Source organism: Solanum stenotomum, chromosome 2, assembly GCF_019186545.1.
Source record: "Solanum stenotomum isolate F172 chromosome 2, ASM1918654v1, whole genome shotgun sequence".
NCBI lineage: Eukaryota > Viridiplantae > Streptophyta > Magnoliopsida > Solanales > Solanaceae > Solanum > Solanum stenotomum.
Window position 1 is genome coordinate 1,809,759 of NC_064283.1, and position 20,892 is coordinate 1,830,650.

A 20,892-nucleotide genomic window follows, 5' to 3' on the forward strand; every position below is an offset into this window, starting at 1 on the left:
GATTTGAGGTATTGTGTCTAGGGACTTGATCTTGTTTTCTTTATAAAGGTCATGGGTTACACAATGTCAGAAAGAATGTGAGATACCAAACTGTGTACTTGGAACAGAAGACATCAAACATATACATCTACTCTACCAAGCATAGTGGAAATTCATAATGGTTAATTCTAATAAAACAAAAAGAAACAAGAAATTCTACCAGATCTTGGATTTTCCAAGAAATGTGATGGAACTCATGATCAAAGCCTACAGAACAAATAAAATAAACTCATGAAGTTGTCCTTTTCACTAGCAATATCCTTGATACATCACCACCTATTTCCTCGAATAAGACGAGCAAATTTTGTGTCGGTTTCAACCAAGATCTTGGGACATGGTACCTACAGAAGCAGAACAGGCAGAGTACTTGTTAGCAAATGCTATTGTGTTGTTGATGATATGAAATAAATCTAAGGTATGATTGATGAAAGAATGAGTAGAAATTCAAGAACTACCATTTTTGAGTTGGCTGACCACAACCAAGTTGACATTTTGTTTGTCTGTATGTTCCAGCATAGTGGAAATCATCACATTTGCCATTAGCAGATGCTGTCCAATATCGACCTATGCTTTGTCCATTGATCCATACTTGTCCTTTGCCCATACTTCTCATGTCTAGTGCCACAGGGTCATTTCCTTCTGGTGCATCAAAATAAGCCTGCAGAGGCGGATCCAGTATTTAAACATAATAGCTTCAAGTTTCGGAATTCTTTGAGAATATGGTCTATATACATATCTATGATCTATACTTGAAATGATCAGTGTGTTCAATTGATCCCACTCCCAAAATTCTGAGTACGCCTCTAGTCATAAATCTTAACGAGCCTTTGTTAGAACATAAATCTTTTTCTCATTTACTTACCTTGTACCATTTAAGAGGTTGTTGTCCTTGGGTAGCTACTGCACCACCAATCCATTCAATGGAAGATGCTCCGTGTTGAGAGATCAAGTTCATTGTTTCTCCTTTCAATCCAACCTGAAGGACCGCTTTAACCGTCAATGATCTTTTAAAAACAAACAGAAGAGTAAAAGATTTGGTAAAGATTCAGTACTCTGTATGTCCATTTCTGTGACGATAAATCTTTATGGCCTTGGTTGAGACCTTGAAGAACAACTGGCCCGAGTATTCCTGTATTCCATTCCTCGTAATGCAGTCCAATGTTCTTCAAGGCAATAAGTGTAATTATAATCAATTGAGAACAAAAACTATTAGTGCAGCAAAATAGAGTAACAAAAGTTGCATCTGTTTTTGCCTATGAATGATGAGTACTGTAGGCAAAGATGAGAAACTAACCGGCAGGCCAACAGCAATGCTCAGTAGCTCAATTCTATTTGTTCCAGCCTGCAGATCAACTGGTCCTGTGAAAGTGAACTTTGTGTCCTTCCGAGTACCATAAGAAGATCCTGAAAATTGCGAATTCCACAGAAGGAAATATAAAAAATGTTTCCTACTAGCTGTTCTACCAAATATGTGCATATAAGCATCATTACCTGAGAGTTTCCCATTTACAAAAACATGAACTGCGTGTCCACTTGAGTAGACGTTGAGGGTTGGTTTTTGTCCCCCTCGTAGAAATGATTCTGAGGGACTAATATCGACACTGCATTCCAAGTAAGAAAGTGAATTCATTATCAATATTAGAAAAGTTTATATACTTATGTTTGGATGATTTTTTTCGACTTATTTATGAATCTCACCTTGTTATGTACCACAAGTAATCACTGTTATCTCTGGTGATATTTATCTGCTCCAAAAGTCCTACAGCTTCAAATGTTGAGCTGTCCTCTAAAGAAAATACATCTTCACTATAAGCCCCCCAAGAGTGGAGCTGAGAGACAGTTGGTGTCATACGCACTTGTGAAGTTCGAGCCCCAACCTTATCAAGAAAAAGATGTCTTAAATTACTAAGCTGAAAGACAAAGCACATAGCTACGGAAAGAGATTGAATGACAATGAATAGTGTCTGTTGACAGTACGCGACCAAGGTCCAAATTTGCAATTGCACAAATGCTTGTTGAAATCTTGCTTACCTTTGCAGTATTGAAGGCAACATGGCTGCAGTCTGGAAGAATACTGATGGACCAAGGAGGTAGATTAAAGTGTTTGTTGTTAAAAACTACTCTAGCAGCAGTGTTACTGTCGTAATTTGAGAGAAATGCTGCACAGTTTCCTTTGCCAGACGAGAATACGTGAGCCTAGAATAAATGACTTTTTTGATTCAGAAAGACAAACAAGTAAAGCACATGTCGTATTCTTTGAGGTTAAGAACCTTTGTAATTGACACTAACCTGCTGATAGTTTCCTAGTGAAACAACAGTGGGATCTGAAGATAATAAAGCGCTCTCACATAGTTTAATTACCCTGTGGAACTCCTTTAAATGGCTATATTTTGGTTCCCTGATCAAACCTGATTACATATGAGGTCAAGAAGTTAGCTGATAACTAAAAGTTCAATCTAGAGCTTGATCAGGTTACTTCAGCATATGTCATGAAATGAAATAGAACGTCTTTCATAGCGATAATGGTAGACAAGGACTATAACTAAGAGATTCTATGTTCTAAATTCACGCGCAAAAGGACTTTCTAGCCATTATGGACTGAGCTGATTAATCTCACCATATTCATCGATGGGAGCATCATAGTCATAACTTGTTGTTATAAAAGGTCCTCCAGCTGTACGGCCAAAGTTGGTTCCCCCGTGGAACTGTTAAAAGAAGAAATAATTAAGACAAGCAAGATCATTAATCCTATTCAAGTATGAACATGTTCAGTATGAATGTTGGAGTTTCTTTTTTCTGAGGAAGTTCATTACCATGTAATAATTAACAAATGAGCCACCTTTCTGTATGAAACGAGCAACTGCAAATGCCAAATCTTGAACTGGCCTCATAGGTATCGTGCCACCAAACTCCGCGAACCTTCCCTCAACAAACAAGAATTTGAGAATCACCTCATGAAAATGAGCATATATGAAAATGAGCATATGTTTGCATTACCAGCCAGTCCAAGCTTCAGTCCACATAGTTGGTTTGTAAGGTTTGTTGGGAGAAAATTCATCACAGTAAAAACCATTGCATGTATTTATCTGATTAAGACACATGTTTAGAGCCCTCAGTCAGTAGTTTCAAGGACGTTATGCCTAAATCCGAGCTATGAATGTAAATATATATACTGAGAATAACGGGAGAAACTCACGATAGGGTCAGGGGCATCATCCTCTTTGCACATAACCCACGGGACACCAGTATTTAATCCAACAGCCATTTGTGCAGCCCATTGGACATATGCTTCACCAGCTGCTCCAAGCGCCTCCCTTTCTGGTTGATATTCATTTTCAATCTAACCAAACACAACTTCAAAACACTCGCTAGATAATTGCACGGTATATCATGCATTTCAGAAAACAGAAATTCTGTAAGTTTCATACCTGAGACAGTATAATGGGACCTCCTTGAGACTCAAACAAGTTTTCACTCTTCATCATCTCAACTATTTTATTGGTGAATTTTTGCATTGCTGCCTTTACCACAAAAACAATTGAAATGTCAATACTACAACTCATGATCAGAATCTATCAATTTATCAGAGAAGAAACAAACATGTACAAAAATTGGTGCTGTATTTGTACAATATAGTCGAATAAAGTTCAGTTACTTTAACACAACAAAAGATCATTTTTTGACTTTGGACAAACCTTGAAAGGTTCATTATCTGTTCTGAAGCTGATACCAGGAACATATTTCAACCATACAGGAAATCCTCTGCATCAAATGAGAGGTTACAGACTCATTAGCTCATTCTTGAAATCAACCATATGATGTATAATATGTGTACGATCGTGCATATTCTATGTGTATCTATAATCTGTCCATCTATTCGTGTAAAGGTCCCTCAAAGTAAAGCTATTACCCAAAATTCCACTCAGCACAAACATAAGGTCCAATGCGCAAATGTGCATAAAGCCCAGCTTTCTGCACAGTCTTTATAAACCTTACAAGATCATATCTCCCATCAAAATTATACTGTCCACAAGAAAATATATTGTATATTAGCAATCAGTAAACATAAAGATCAAGTCTTCTGGGGCAAATTGTACACTCACATTGCCAGGGGAAGGTTCATGAACATTCCAAAAAACATAAGTTTCAATAACATCCAAGTTTGCATCTTTGGCCTTGTTTATAAGATCTTCCCACATCTGCAACACTCCCATTTCATTTAATTCATCAGTACATTAGCAGTTAGTCGAGATGGTCACACGTTTTAACAGAAAGTGAGAGTACCTCAGGGGTGCTTCTAGGATAATGTATGGAACCAGATAGAAGAATTCTTCTTTGGCCATTAATGATAATGGCCTTCTTATCATAGGTAACAATGCAAAAGACCAGCTGAACTACCATTAGCAAATAAAAAGTATAAACTTTGAGGAACTTGGAAACTAAACTTGTCTCCATTTTTTTCTCAACACTTGTAATACAGAGAGTCAAGAATTGTAGTATGCAGAATGGCAATATATATGGTGCTGTTTGGATTCTTCGTGCTCATCAGCTTAGCTCACTAGTGGGCTACGAAGAGGGAAGAGTGTACACAGACCTAGCCTACCTCGTGGAGGTAGAAAGTATATTTAATTCCATAAGATCTTAGGATTAATAGTGTATAACAAAGCAATTTGAAAATGAAAGCAAATAATACGATAATCGAAACACAAAAAAATAATAGATAAAAAGAACAGTCCAATGTTTATAAATTGGAGCCTGCTTCTCAATAATATATAGGTGTACAATTTCATATGATAATAATAAATATAGGTAATTTCAATTTCTTTTTGCCTTTCTATTTCATGTGTATCAGTGCATGTTATGGATCAATTTACTGTCTAAAAAAAATTATTTTTATCAATTCTTTTTTAAGATTATAATTTTTGTTAGATCAATTTGAAAATATTGTATAATCAGTACGTGAATCATATACAATACTAATTCAAATAAATAGATAAATAATGTTCAAATTAAAAGTAGATCTCGAGATTTATCTAGTCCCCATATCTGAAGTGTGGCCTCCTTTTTTATTTACGTTTTACCCTTTTTTGTTTGCAAAAGTTCATTTTCATATTTAGTGCATATTATTTTCTTGTCAAATTATTTATCGTAATTTTTTTTACACTTCTTTTCAAAATATTAATTAAAGAGAATTTTAATTGTTTTATCATTCACTGATATTTGAACAATTATAATATCGCTCGCAATTAATGTATTTATAAGCGACAACAATTTTGTGATAATTATCGTTTTAAATTAAGACAAATAATTTGAGACGTGAGAATATATAATTGAATGTGAGATTTGAGTTTTAACGGCATTCTATATTATACTATTCAAGCAACATTGATTAAACATGTAGTAATTTGCATTTTCTGCATGGTTTATAAATGTTTGACGTACAAAACCATCTTTTAAGTTGTTAGAGATGTTGTCTCATCACACATTCATATTAGACAAAATAAAAAAAATAAACTAGGGTTACGTAAGTACTTACGTACTTCCATTCTTTTTAGTATCAACTATTGTTTTCCTCATCATCGTTTTCAGAATGAATATATTTTTCAATTTTCTCATGTTTGATTGGTTGAATATTTTAGAAATTGTTCTTTTTTTTGCGAAAACAAGCTCCTTAAAAATAAGTCATTTATGAAAGTAGGCAAAACAAGTTTCATTACTGACATTTCACATTAATTAATTGTGTCCTCCCGACTATCTAGCATATTTCATCTTCACCCACCCCACACCTAGCTTCCACCCCTAATTCTCACTATGTTTGTCTAAATTATATAAAAAAAAAAATCGGAAAATCATAATATTTAATTTTTAGGCTAGTTTAACAAATTCAACGCTCTATGGCAACAAGCTACACTAGTAAAGTGTGAAATTAAATGACAGTGGGAATATTATATTGTTGGAGAGCAAATATCGGATCTAGTTTTCATTTTTATTGATTAAATGTCCTCCTCTTTGAAATCTTAGTCGTTACAAATAAATGTGTTTCGAAATATTTGAGGTTTCAAAAATAAAAATAAATAAATATATATTCAATTCATACTTAATTATGTGAGCTATTTAAGATAGATAAAGGGTATTGTGAATTTTCCTCATCTAAATAAATTTGATTCAAAATAATTATTATTTTAGAAAACCAAGAATATTAATTTTTCAAGAGTAAACAATCAATCTAATACATTTTTCTAAAAAAGTCTTTATCAATCTTGAAAAGATGGTTAATTAAGAAGACAATAAAAGATAATATATATAACCTTTATAATACATTTATTAAATAATTTTATTAAGAAAACTTCAAACAACAATAACAAAAAAAGAAAGACCAAATGGAGTATTAATATGGACAGACAAGAGTCCTATATTTGCTTGGCATTATTAATAATTGAGTTGTATAGCTGAGTAAATTTGGTGTATCAATGTTCAAACTACATTCCTAACGTTTAATCAAAGCTGTATATTGTAGAGGGCAAGCAACGCAGCCATGTTGGTTGTTTGGTTTGCGGATAAATTTATTTCGATCGAGATTATAGTCATGTAATTATGATTCTTAGACTAATTTATCTCATCTTTCAAATGAATTATAAATTTATTAGGAGATTAGTTATATCTTCAACAGAAAAGGTATAACTTTAATCTTTAACTTAATTGTGCGCGTAATGTTTTACCTTATTCCATGAACCAAACGAGTGATTTTGTATATGTTTGAGTTATTTTTTTCCAGACTAAATATGTTGTTTGTTCCAATAAATTTAGTGTTTGAAACTTAAAGAAGCAGCAACAAACACCGTTCTTCCGCCGTTTGTTCCTCATTTCTTCAATTTCCAAGAGCTTAATCTCAATCTTGTTTAGGTTTTTGGTCGTGGTGGATTTGATTATTCACTCCTTTCCTTCTACGCTTTGTCTCATGGACAAGTGGACAATCTTTAATGTGTTTGTTCCTTTCATTTCTTGAAGTATATTTTTGCTTCCAGATACATTTTGAGATACAAATACATAGGGAAAGAGATGAGCGCGCGAGAGAGTCTGTATATTCTAGATACATATGAATCACACTAGATATATATATCTGGTATACCAAATAAATTTCAAATACATTCTGAAATACAAATACATAAGGAGAGAGGCGATCGAGATGGGAGGGAGGTGAGTGAGAGAGTCGGTGTATCCCAAATACATGTGAATCACACTAGATACATGTATCTGGGATACCAAATACATTTCAGATATATTTTGAAATACGGATACATAAGGAGAGAGGTGAGAGAGGAGAGAGAAGAGAGGCTAGCGACTAGCGACTAGCGAGAGAGTCAGTGTACCTCAGATACATACAAATCCATTTGAATACAATGTATCTGGAACAAATAGATACATGTGAATCCACTTGGATACAATGTATGTAGAACAAATTACCCCTGATTTTAATCTCATTTATTCGAGATACATAATGCGTCAGATACATATATATATTTTTTGAAACCCTAGGATAATTGTAGCCGCTACAACCTCTGCCACATGGCCTTCGGGTGAGCACTTTGTGCGCACTGGGTAAACCTCTCACTGTGTAATAATCTGCAAACCACACAGGGGATGTAAACCGTGCTAGGCAAGCTCTATGCGACAGGCTCGACTCAGAAGGCATTGAGGGGGATCGATCACGGATCATCTATGTGGATAACCACCCTCCAAACCAACTGAGTCATCCCGAAGGATAGATGCATATATTTGAAGACCGAAATTTAGCACGAATTATAATTTGAGAAGCTCATGATAAATCACTTAATTAGGCATATTTCACAAAGTCCGTAAGCCCAATACTGAAGTTGGATTTCTAACCAAGCGTTGGCCCAAGTGAGGTTAGTTATGGATAATCCGAGTTGTCAATTTCTGTTTGGTTCAAAGTAGAATCATGGCTGCACTTCATATGGCTCTCTGCAACTCATTCATCACTCACTCAAAGTGATCATAAACCCCCAAAAGAAGAAGGAAAAACTGGGTACTCTCTAATGGAGAGTGTAATTCTTCCCTGTAAATCAATTTTTCCAACAATTTCAGAATTACCTCAAAATTATCATCCAAAAACAAAAGTACCCATCAATTTTGTACCCAATACAGAGCAATCAAGATTCACAGATACCCATTTGGATTATCTCTGCAAAAATGGGCGCCTCACCGAAGCCATAACAACTCTTGAATCCATTTCCCAATATGGGTACAAGGTAAAAACCGAAACTTTTTCAAGACTGATAGAATCTTGCATCAATGAAAAGTCACTGTATTTAGGCCGTAAACTTCATAAGGAAATGAATTTTTTACTGGAAAAATTTGACCCTTTTATTGAAACTAAGTTGTTAGGGATGTATTCGAAATGTGGGTCTTTACAAGAAGCATATGAAATGTTTGATAAAATGCGTAAAAGGGATTTATATGCTTGGTCTGCTATGATTGGTGCTTGTTCCAGAGATTGTAGATGGAGTGAGGTTATGGAGCTTTTTTATATGATGATGGGGGATGGTGTAGTACCTGATAGCTTTTTGTTCCCAAAGATTTTGCAAGCGTGTGCGAATTGTGGGGATGTTGAGACTGGTATTTTGATTCATTCTATAGCGATTCGATGTGGAATGATTTCTGAGATTCGTGTGAATAATTCGCTTCTGGCTGTTTATGCAAAATGTGGGTTGTTAGATTCTGCAAAGAGGATTTTTGAGAGTATGGAGATGAGGGATACTGTGTCTTGGAATTCAATTATAATGGCATATTGTCACAAGGGTGATATTGTTGAGGCACGGAGGTTATTGAACTTGATGCATCTTGAAGGTGTAGAACCAGGTTTGATTACCTGGAATACATTGATAGCAAGCTATAATCAGCTAGGCAGGTGTGATGAGGCCCTGGAGGTTATGAAGGAGATGAAGGGTAATGGGATAATGCCTGATGTTTTTACTTGGACTTGTCTAATTTCAGGTATGTCTCAACATAACAGGAACAGTCGGGCACTAGAATTGTTCCGGGAGATGATTTTGAATGGGGTTACGCCAAGTGAAGTTACACTCACAAGCACAGTTTCAGCTTGTGCATCTCTTAAGGACCTGAGGAAGGGAAGAGAGCTCCACTCCTTGGTTGTTAAGTTGGGATTTGATGGAGGGGTAATTGTTGGGAATGCTTTGGTTGACTTATATTCCAAGTGTGGTAAACTCGAAGCTGCTCGGCTGGTCTTTGATATGATCCCAGAGAAAGATGTATACAGTTGGAATTCCTTGATTGGAGGGTACTGCCAAGCTGGGTGCTGTGGAAAGGCCTATGATCTTTTTATGAAGATGCATGAGTTTGAGGAATCACCTAATGTAATCACGTGGAATGTGCTGATTACAGGACACATGCAAAATGGTGATGAGGATCAAGCATTGGATCTTTTCTGGAGGATGGAGAAGGACGGGAACGTTGAGCGGGATGCTGCTTCATGGAATGCTCTCATTGCTGGCTATTTGCATAATGGACAGAAAGACAAAGCATTGGGTATATTCCGGAAAATGCAGTCATTTGGTTTTAAGCCGAACACAGTTACCATTCTGTCCATCCTACCAGCATGTGCAAACCTAATTGGCGCAAAGAAGGTGAAAGAGATCCATTGTTGTGTTTTGCGTTGCAATCTAGAAAATGAGCTATCCATTGCTAATTCTCTTATAGACACATACTCCAAGTCTGGGGGATTACAATACTCGAAAACAATATTTGATGGGATGTCAACCAAAGATATCATTTCTTGGAACACATTGATTGCTGGTTATGTTTTACATGGCTTTTCCAGTGAGGCAACAAAGCTATTTCATCAAATGGAAGAGGCAGGGCTTAAACCAAATAGGGGTACTTTCTCCAGTATGATTTCGTCTTATGGTCTAGCCAAAATGGTTGAAGAGGGGAAGCGTATGTTCTCTAGCATGTACGAGGAGTATCAGATTGTACCAGGTCTAGAACATTATGTGGCTATGGTTAATTTATATGGACGCTCAGGTAAACTTGAAGAAGCAATTGATTTTATAGACAATATGACCATGGAGCATGATATATCTATATGGGGTGCATTGCTGACTGCTTCTCGTGTGCATGGTAATTTGAATTTAGCCATCCATGCTGGGGAACAATTACTCAAACTGGATCCTGGAAATGTAGTGATCCATCAGTTACTTTTACAGTTATATGTACTACGTGGGATTTCTGAAGAATCAGTAACAGTGATGCGACCTAGAAAAAGAAATCATCATGAAGAGCCTCTTAGTTGGAGCTGGACTGAGATCAACAATGTGGTCCATGTTTTTGCTTCAGGTCAGCAAAGTAATTCTGAGGTTCCAGATTCTTGGATAAAAAGAAAGGAAGTAAAAATGGAGGGATCCAGCTCTTGCAATAGGCTTTGCATCAAAGAAGAGGAGAACGAAGATATTACTATAGTTCATAGTGAGAAGCTTGCACTTTCTTTTGCCCTCATTAACAGTCCTCAATCTTCTCGAGTGATACGAATTGTTAAGAACCTCAGAATGTGTGAAGATTGTCATAGGATTGCCAAACTTGTTTCTCAGAAATATGAACGTGAAATATACATACACGACTCAAAGTGCTTGCATCACTTTAAAGATGGTTATTGTTCCTGTGGCAACTATTGGTAGGTAAGTGGCCATGAACAGTAATTTTCTCAAAGACAAGTCTCCTCTTCTCCAAGGAGTTGATCGATCTGCTGTTTTCTGGAGAAAAGTTTTGCATGAGGTAAAGCAGATCCTCTTTGACAATGTATAGATGATGGTGCAAACCGTAGCAACTCAAATGTTGTACTGCTGTATATATGTGCTTGGTCAGATCTTGTAAATGGTTGAGAGAAATCTGGATTATGACAGTAGTTCATATGCTCTGTATCAAATTGTATATATGCTAAAGAGATAATCTTTCTTCTTACCAAGTGTTTCTCTGAAATCATGTTTCTTTTCTGAACTCTGTGAGAATTGAACTATCCCTTGGATGGGCATCCCAAGGGTGTGGTTAGTCAACATTTTTCTTGCTTACTTTTGATGCAAGTTTTCTGAATGACATACCTAATAGACTGCTTTAATTTTCCGCTAACAGATGGTTAACTCAGCAGGGAACTTCTACGAGTGCCTCATAGACAGGCAGTAGTTTTAGTCTAGTCAATAAGTCACCTACATCCATATGGAGTGATGAATGCACATTGGTAAAAGTCTATTTGTTTTCTTTTGTTCGTTCTGTTTTTGGTTCATTCTCAGGTAGTCCAACAGATAGTGAAACATACAGCTCCATGCTGGAGAAGGTGGGAATCCATGTGATGATAAAACTTTTTCTGGGATCAAAACAGATGGTCCTAAGTAGATCAGAGGCCATTTGCTGTAAATGATTTTGTACACTCCTTTGAACACATGATGTCTTATTTCATCAATACAAACTTTAGTTTTGGAAATCTTTTCATTAGCATAGAAGTTTCTGCTGGTAAAATAAGAGTTTCTTCATCTCCTGCCCGGGGTTAGCTCAATCGACAAAGGTTGAGGTACTTGTGTCTAAGGTCACAAGTTCGAGCCGTGCACCAAGTAAACTATGTCTAGTATTTTAGTGGATATGGTTCAATGCATCTGCAACACTTATTGGACATTCAAAGAACCTCAAAGCCATCTTCTCTTACCAAGATTTTGTATTATTGTGGGCTTTTGGTAAGTCAACAAAGATGACCTCAAGTGGGCTGGAGTAGAATTCTGATGGGCTTTGACTTGGTCCCTTCAACATATGTGTAAGCCCACCATTACTAAATCAGCTAAATTAATTAGGAAACCATTTTTTATGTATATTATACTATAGTTTAGATTTTTGTAATTATTAGCAAGCAATATTGACTTTTCAGTCACATAAACTCTTCCAGTTGAGAGGCGGCTTAGCCAGTTTTATGGAAAATATCTGATGACTAACGAAATTAACATGTTTCAATTAGCTGTCAACATAAAATAATTGACTTGGTTCGAATAATCCAAATTCCCAGCATCGTAGGGTATATTTAACGATTTCGTCATATTCAGAGGTCGATTATGAGACTTTTAGCTAAAGATAGAAGAATTCTGAGCCAAAACTTTCCATTTATCATGTGTTATAAATGTTGTTGCACCTCTATAATTTGTGAGGAGGGAAAAACAAGGAGTGGCCATACCCCATAAAAAAGAAACTAGGTCAACAAATTAAAGAGTGAACAATGACTAGTAATAATAATTACTATAAAACAATGAAAGATTTAATAAAAATGGTCCCAAATGTTCACAATCATGAAGTGGGCAACTCACTGTGGGTACCCAAGTCCTAATTATTCTCTAATTAGCTAGATTTTTTTGCACCAAATGTTATTCCATAGTGGCCAATGGCCACTAATATGTAACTGTATAAGCACATTATATATTTCTTATTTTAATTTACAAATATTTGGTTCCCACTTGGTGCCCAATAGGAGTATATGACTCAATTAAATTTGAATTTGTATCATATAATCTCATGTTATGAATATGATTCAGTTCTCAGGACTTAAACGACTCGATATCAATTTCTCACAACCCTTATCAGTGAGATAATATACTCTTTAAGAACGTAAAACAATTATTTTAACCAATATAAATACTAATATTGTAAAAAGACTATTGAATTAAGGTCATTAGAATAAGGTACTAGTAACCTAGTTAAATATAATAGTAACTAACCTGCTATCATGTATTACTATGAGATAATTATACTATCAGCGTGTATAATTTAAATTTACAATAATACTGCAAGGCCAGACAAGCATAAATTAGAGTACTCTAGGGTTTCATTAATTATATTGGCAGGACATGCCACATTTATTGAGGCACTTGTCATTATAAAATTCCATAATCAACAGATAACACACTCTTCACTGTTTAAACATCATATTTTGTACAATATTAATTCACTATTTTTGTCCATTTTTATTATTTTTTTAATGGTCATACTTTTCTTTCTAGTTTGGATCCTCATTCAACATGCAATGCCACTTGTCTGGGCTGATTTTAACTTGTTGATTTTCCTTTTGATTGATTATTCTGATTGACATTTGGTTTTGTAGTATGACAACATAACTTAATTTACTATTCATGATTGATTCAAGGGGCCAATGTCAAAATCTGTCCATAAATTCGTCTCGATTCATACTTGAGGGGGTTAATTAATATTAACTCATTTATTTTATTAACTAGATTCATTTTTAACTTGTTTAGTCAAATTCATTTTGAAATTGTTCTGATATACAATTTAGATTGATCCACGAGAATTTTTTTGTCTAATTAATAAGATATAGTCATGATATAAGACAAAAGTTTATCAGATACTCAAGCAAATTATAAAAAAACCAACTTTGATTTCAAAATTTACTAAGAATTAGACAGGTTTGGTTTTGATCTGATTTTTGCTCATTTTAACCTAACTTGCTTCAAATCAAATAATATTTAAATAGGTCAATGACCTGTTCAATTATTAACTCAATCTATTTTAATATTTTCTGATTCAAATCGATCCATTTGTTTGACACTCTAATTGATAATATAGACATGATTAAATAATTAAACCATATATTTCATTTCATTCAAGATGTCTCTTCAAACTCCAACCAAGTCCTATTTGAGGAATAGATATTTTACAATTCATGTTTCTCTGCCCCACACACAAAAAAAAAATAATCAGAAACTAATTCAAATAGATGTTGTTCTGATATATCATAAAAACTATAACTAGTTATTAGTCAATAACATGTTCATAACTTAGAAAATTTGAATTATCGTGTTTGACGTTTGAATCAACACATGGATACGGAATTGTTGTTGAGTCGAGCTAGGTATATCATAAACAGTTTCTTTACCTTTATAAGATCCGTATACATTATCCTCCTTAAATCTCATTGGTGAAATTTCACGTCTATGTTATTGTTGTTGTACATGGATGTGGAATTGTCAATAATTTGGTCTTATATTCTTGGAAAGAAAGGCTATGCTTTAGAGACATGTCACCAAATCAATTTAGATGAAAAGTTTCCTTCAATTTTTCTTAAGGTTAAGCTTAAGAAGTTTGAAACATACATAAGGCAAACACCCATAATGACAAAAAAAAAAAAATATATATATATATATATATATTGCCATGATTTTAGAAGATTCTCATTCCAATAACAAGTGTTAACTAATTATAATTGTAGTATTATTATTATTCCAGCTTCTAATTAGGTATGGCCCTTATAAACATCCGCTCATAATAAATATAGATAATACTAATTTAACGACAACTAACAAAGTTAAAATTTTCATTAAGAAAATTTAAAATATGAAGAAGTAACTAATTAAATAAATGAAGAAACTAAGGAAATTCTCGTTATATGGACTAATACTAAGATCGAATCCTAGACAAATTCTAATGGAACATATCTAAACTATTACTCTTTCGCAAATTTTATACCTTAACTATCAATTATTCTCTTAACTTATCTAAACTATATATCACTCCCTTTATATCAAAGCACAATGTAATGTTCAGTTGACCAAATATTTTTTTTCTCAAATCTCAATTGACAATCAGCGTGTGTAAACCATCTCAACATCAAATTTTGTATTTTAATACAAAAGAAGTGAAAGTTGCCGTATTAATGAAATTAACAAAAAGGTTATCGATAGCTTAGATAGGTAAATAGAACGATGAATATTTTATAATTTGAATAAACCCTTAGGTCCCTAATTCCACCCCTGCTGACAGCTGCTTAATTGAACATAAAACATTATTAATTTGAACATGAATCTAGCTGGCTAATTGACAAATTAAAAGTTAGGTAAAAAATTCAAATAATTGACCGACAATTCCATCTCCTATGTGTTCTCATAATCATACACATTTTGTGTGACATTGTCATCATGTGTCAAATGTTTTTTCTGTTTGACTGGTTGCACTCATCACATGATCATGATTCTTTTTTCCAAAATTTTTTTGTCAACTTAATTAATTGGATATTGGACTATGCTACAAAATTAAACTCAAATTAACGTAAATGTTTTAAGTTGATTAGACAATCGCGCATGCTTTTCCTATAATTATTTCTACAAGACAAAGTTGAGGCTTTCTATTTTTTCAGCTACAGTTAAACTTTTCTATAGTTATAACATTAAAAACTGATATTTGATATTTAGATCACGTTTAGTTGTTACAAATAAAAACATGCAATAGTATTATTTTTTGTACTTTTTGCTTATAAACGAAAATAAAATAGTTGTTAAATTTAATATCTCAATTGATTTTTTCATATATTAATTAAAATTGAAAAGACATGTATATTACTAAAAAATTATAACTAGTTGTACCGTACCGATAAAAAAAAATATAAGGAACACATGCATCTAAGATTGATTAAAAATTTTGAAAATTCAAATTTGACGCAGGAAATCTGTTATTGTAGGTTGTTTAGTAAATTTCAGTCTTTTAATGACATACCTTTCCCTTGAAGGTTGCATAGCTTAATAATTGACTCTTTTATCCCTCCTCAAGTAGCAACAGAAGCGGATCCACCTTTCTAGGTGGGGTGCACGTGCACCCACAGTAATTTTGGAAAAAATTATATATATATTTAAATTTATTTTTGAGAAACTGATAGAAATTAGAATATAATTAACCGTGCACCCATTAAAAGCATAGGAGTGACATTGTGTTGCTGGTATAAGTAGAGGATCCACCTACAAGACCTGAGTTTGAATCCAGTTAGAGTGTTGTTTTACTATTTTTATTTTAGAGCTCATATTTGAGTTAAGACAATATTAGTGCACCCAAATCTTTAAATCATGGGTTCGTCTTAGAGTAAGTTGAGGCTATTCATCAGTACTTTCATATTCATCTTCTTTTATACATGATATATTTCTTATAACACATTATTATACAATCTTTGAGTATAAATATTAGAGAAGAGTAAATTTATAAAAAGTATATTGCTATAATGAATGTAATTATTGTTATAAATATAATGTTATTATAGAGACGTAAAATATAACATGATCGATAAATAGATTGCCATTAAAGTTACTAAGCTGACTAGGAAAGTAAAATTTTTGTAAAGAACTTTTGATGTTCAATCACATTCCATGCACCCCCATGTGGTAAATTTACTTTTTTTGTGATTTATTTTTTACTATTACAAGTTTTTTTTTCTTTCTGATAATGGTACCCCTAAAGTTGCACAAGATATCATTTTTATGCTATATATTTTAAGCAAAACTTTATAATAAGTAGAGAAAAAGAGAAGAATCAAATCTAAGGAAGAATAATTGGTGTAAGTGAAAGGTAGAAGCAACAGAAAAGTGAAGAGATTCTTCTCCTGTTTTATTTAATATTATCATTTATCAATAGCTTTTGAGTAAGATATTAAAAGTTAGTAATACTTAATTTAAAAAATATATTTTTGCACTTTGCATATATAGGTCCCTGTTTGTGCCTCTTGCTTTGCACTTTTATCAGACAAAAGTAGTGAAGAGATCACTATAACTAAAGCCTTCCAGTACCACCCACGAATATGATGCAGCGGATAAGATTATTTTTTTTCTTAATCAGAAGTCTCAATTTAAATATAAAAAAAATTCCTGGTAGGGAGTGTTTCTCCCCTCCCCTCCCCCTCCAAATGAGGTCCTACATGACGCTAGTTCAGAATAGTCAAGCTTCAATATGAGTACCAAACAATCAATTGGGAATTTTATTTTATTTTAAAAAGCCTTTAATTGTTCTCCCTTTTTCTTTAAAGTAATTAAATAATTATATATTATTTATGTAACTCAACAGAACAAAAAATGACATAATGATGGATAAAAACAATTGGGGTCAGTTCCAACTCATTAGCAGTATATGAGTTGTTTTCATTCCCTTGAAAAAAGGATACTTAAAGACAAATACATTAATTAATTAACAAAGACTAAAGAAATAGATGGAAAAAAACTTTTTAGAACTTGGAATAATGGAGCTAAAAAGTGTTTAGCTTCTGATTTTGGTTAATTTTTATGGTTTTTTCTTTCTTTCTACTACCACAATGTTATAAAGACTTAACTCTAGAATTTTTGTCTCGATCTACTTTAATACAAAGATGAAAAACAAGAATTGAAGGATAAAATATGAGTCACACTCATTATTGTAATTTGTATTAATAAATGAATAAGTTATTGTTATAATTTTTCTCATGGAAAAACATATATATATATATATATATATATATTATACTAGTCGATACACAAGATTCTAAAATATAGGTGTTTTGTATCCACTGATCAATTTTTTTTTATAGCTTTACTTAAAAATATGTCTTCACAACACCCTAAAGTGTTTATAGTATTATTACGAATATACGAATCAAAATTATAAAAACCTAAAAATATACGTACTGAATTGCTATGAGATATAATTGTTTTATTATATCGAGCGTTATTTGTGAGCACATAACTATATGATAATAATCTTACTACAACAACTAATATATGTAAATATAACTCTACAAAGTGAAGGATTGGACAAGTCTCAACTTAATAAATTACTATATATTAACATTTCACGAGTTGAATAAAATAACAAATTAAAGATGATTCAAGTTCACTTTTTAATTGAATTTATTCTTTCATATCAATTATTGGGCCCTAGAATTGATCCTCCCCAATTTTAAAATGCTCCAATTGGGTGTAAATCATCTAATTATACTATTTAGATTTGTTTCCTAAATTATTGCATTTGAATTTTATGTCTATCCGAAACATTAACCCCATCACCAGTATTTTAGACTATATTGTCAAAAATAAAATAAAAAACATTACGTAAACATGAGTCCACTTGGAAGATATTGCAAACATCATAAATATGGTCAAATAATTTTATCTTTTTTTTTTCTATTGTTGCCTCTTTCATGGAGAATATTTTTTTGTTATTAGTATAATTTTTAGAGTTTTAGAATAGATTCTTGCTCTATTCCTTATTTGTCCATTAAGTGCGAAATATGTGAAGTTTGTCTATATGCTACAAAGAACAAATCAACAAATCATTCCACTATCACTCTGATGAATCATTTTCCACCTATAATTTTTAGAATTTTGGAATAATTTTTTGCCTTATTCCTTATTTGTTTATTAAGTGCGTTTTCCGCTGAAAATGATATAATGCTGAGTTGGATATGATAATAAGATTATTAAAAGTGTAATTTGATTATGAAAGCTTAAGAAAAACTTTATTCTAAGAGCAATAAATGAAAAAACAGACAAAACCTATATGACCCCTTTTTTTCCCACACTACATGCACCTATATGTAGCTAGATGTATAATTTATAGTTAAAATACAAATGATGATTAATAATTATGCTAAAATACACATTAACTGTCATAATCTTCAACTTGAATTATCCATCAAAGGGGTCAAAATCCTTAGATTTTCTTCTATTTTTAATCAGATTTTATTTTGGTTATCTTTTTTTAATTTCAGGGCATAATCTTTGTAACGAATCATTTATATGATGACATAGACATTAATTGGATATTAGCAAATAGCAAGATGCCTATGTAAGAATGAAATTAAAAATTTCCTAATTTTGTATGTGACATTGATTTAATTATTTAAATAATAATTAACCAAGAATAATTCACTAAAATCATACCTGGAATGTACGTCAGGACTAGTAAATGAGTATAGACGTATTTATAAACAAGAATATTTAATAATTATAATATTAACTAATCACTTCCCACTTCCCTTTAACATTATTAAATAAAAAATATTTTTTAAAAAACAAAAAAAGAACATGTTGCTCTTATATTAGATACGAATTCAGTAACTTTTGCTTAGATATTATATTTGTCTTGGTCATTTACCATTTAATTGAGTCAAATTAATTAATTTTAATCGTGGATCAAATCAAGACGTATAATTTGGACTAAGACTAATGTTTTGTTATGTCCTTTATGTTTGTTACTCCAGAACATGAAACATTACGTATGTTCAATGTACTTACATCAAATTAATTAGCCACTATGTGTTGTCGTTAATTGTGTTCTAATCAGACTTGATTAGCCATCTGAATATTAATTATGTTCTAATCAGACTTGATTAACCATCTGAATATTTGGACCTATAAATGTTTATCAAATTCTTCTATTGACAGAGACTAATTAAGAAATAAATTTGTGGTGGTTATGGAGGAACTAAAAGCAACAATGAAGTTACATCATTTTCATCACTAACAAACAGAAACAAGTAGTTGAAAATAATAAATTCAAGATGGGCCAAGGGATTCACATTAATAATTCTACATGCTATTCTTAGAATTTGGTCTTGATTCACACATGATACACACCTGCAACGCACGTGATTGTCAGATACTGATAAATAAAAAGTAGGTCAAGAGATTATTCAAAACGATAAATACGTAATACATTTATTCATAATTACTAACATACGTTGGTGGGTTGGGTGGGTGTTAGTTAAGAGCATCATTCCTAAAAATGAATCTTATAAGGCGTGAATTTGAATTTATAAGTCAGAGACACCAATATAAATATCGATACCAAATGCAAAACAAAATAAAAGAGAAAGAAAGAGACTCATAGATAGTGATTATAGCACATTTATGTTGAAGTCCACAAAACCTAACTTAGTTGGTATTTTGGAAAGAGCCATATCTAATTGTATCCACTTACGTCTATAACAAGTTCTTTTTATATTTTTATAAATATTATATATATATATATATATATATATAGAAGAAAACTCAAAGTGCTCTTAGGTTTTGGTCAATATACTTTAGGCAACTCATGAAATTTGGAAAATCTTTTAGTGAATTTTTCTTAGGTCTCTTGTTTGTTTTTGGTTTGGTTTGGGTTGGGTGGGGGGAGGGGTTAATTAACTCTATATATATATATATATATATATATATATATTGATTCTGTAAATATTTTATATAAATTATAATCATGTCTTTATATAAAAAGTAAATTTTGTAATCTTGAAATTACGTTATTACTTTCATAATATTATATAAAAAAAAATACGCTATTACTGATAAATTGCCTACATCGAGTGAAATTAATTTCATAGTGTAAAAATTATTTATTATATCATTATATATAAGTTAAACTTTTGAATGGATAGTATACGAGCTTTATTATAACAAAAGTACGGCTTAGAAGGTAGGACACGTTAATAATTAAGTAGTCAAAGTATGTATACATTAATTATTATACATATACTATATATCTCAACAAGTGGACCTAATTATTGTCACAAATATTGCAGTTGGTCAATTATTTGAAATCTAGCCATAGCCAACTATTGAAGACGTAGACTCAATCTAAGACGTACTCAACAAGTTCTTCCTCTACTGTTTATACATAGCTACTTTTTTTTTGTTTGGTTGTTGATAATTATGGTGTTACCAGAGGAAATCGTATAGTATTTTTATCGCCAAAATTTGAACCTAACACTTTCTAATCGCTCTTCTCCCACTTCATTATTTTCGGACAATATTTAGTAAAATGGATATTTTGAAGTATTTATATATAGGATATACCAACATGCAATCATAATTGAGGTATAGTGGTAAATAATTAAATTTTGAATTAGAACCTTAAGTATGATATTGTATTTGTACTTAAAAGAGCCATTTAGCCCTTAAAACTTTTCGACATAAATTTAAATTTAATCGAATTACAACGTAAATAACATATATCAGGTGAGAAATAATAATAGTATATAAACTTCAGTAC

The 20,892-nt window shown here is 32.3% G+C and overlaps 3 protein-coding genes across 5 annotated transcripts in view; 1 reads left to right on the plus strand and 2 right to left on the minus strand.

Annotated features, from left to right (window-relative positions):
• Positions 1–20,892, minus strand: part of LOC125855069 (floral homeotic protein PMADS 1) — a 287,719-nt gene that overhangs the window by 156,926 nt on the left and 109,901 nt on the right. The window lies entirely within an intron of this gene.
• LOC125855038 (beta-galactosidase 5) lies at positions 125–4,578 on the minus strand. 2 transcript variants are annotated; one of them, XM_049534680.1, is made up of 18 exons: positions 4,324–4,576; positions 4,143–4,238; positions 3,950–4,062; positions 3,735–3,801; positions 3,468–3,560; positions 3,236–3,379; positions 3,037–3,125; positions 2,853–2,958; positions 2,657–2,744; positions 2,329–2,447; positions 2,071–2,235; positions 1,738–1,916; positions 1,531–1,640; positions 1,334–1,443; positions 1,092–1,202; positions 902–1,015; positions 495–697; positions 125–380 (listed from the first exon to the last, which is right to left on the minus strand). In XM_049534680.1, exons 1-18 carry the CDS (start codon positions 4,492–4,494, stop codon positions 269–271), a joined length of 2,190 nt encoding a protein of 729 aa, XP_049390637.1. In that variant the 5' UTR covers positions 4,495–4,576; the 3' UTR covers positions 125–268. The 2 variants fall into 2 exon arrangements, with proteins under 2 accessions (XP_049390637.1, XP_049390636.1); XM_049534679.1 differs by having other exon boundaries at positions 1,334–1,640; positions 4,324–4,578.
• On the plus strand, positions 8,001–11,141 carry LOC125855037 (pentatricopeptide repeat-containing protein At1g19720). The gene has a single exon (XM_049534678.1). It carries the CDS (start codon positions 8,097–8,099, stop codon positions 10,749–10,751), a length of 2,655 nt encoding a protein of 884 aa, XP_049390635.1. The 5' UTR covers positions 8,001–8,096; the 3' UTR covers positions 10,752–11,141.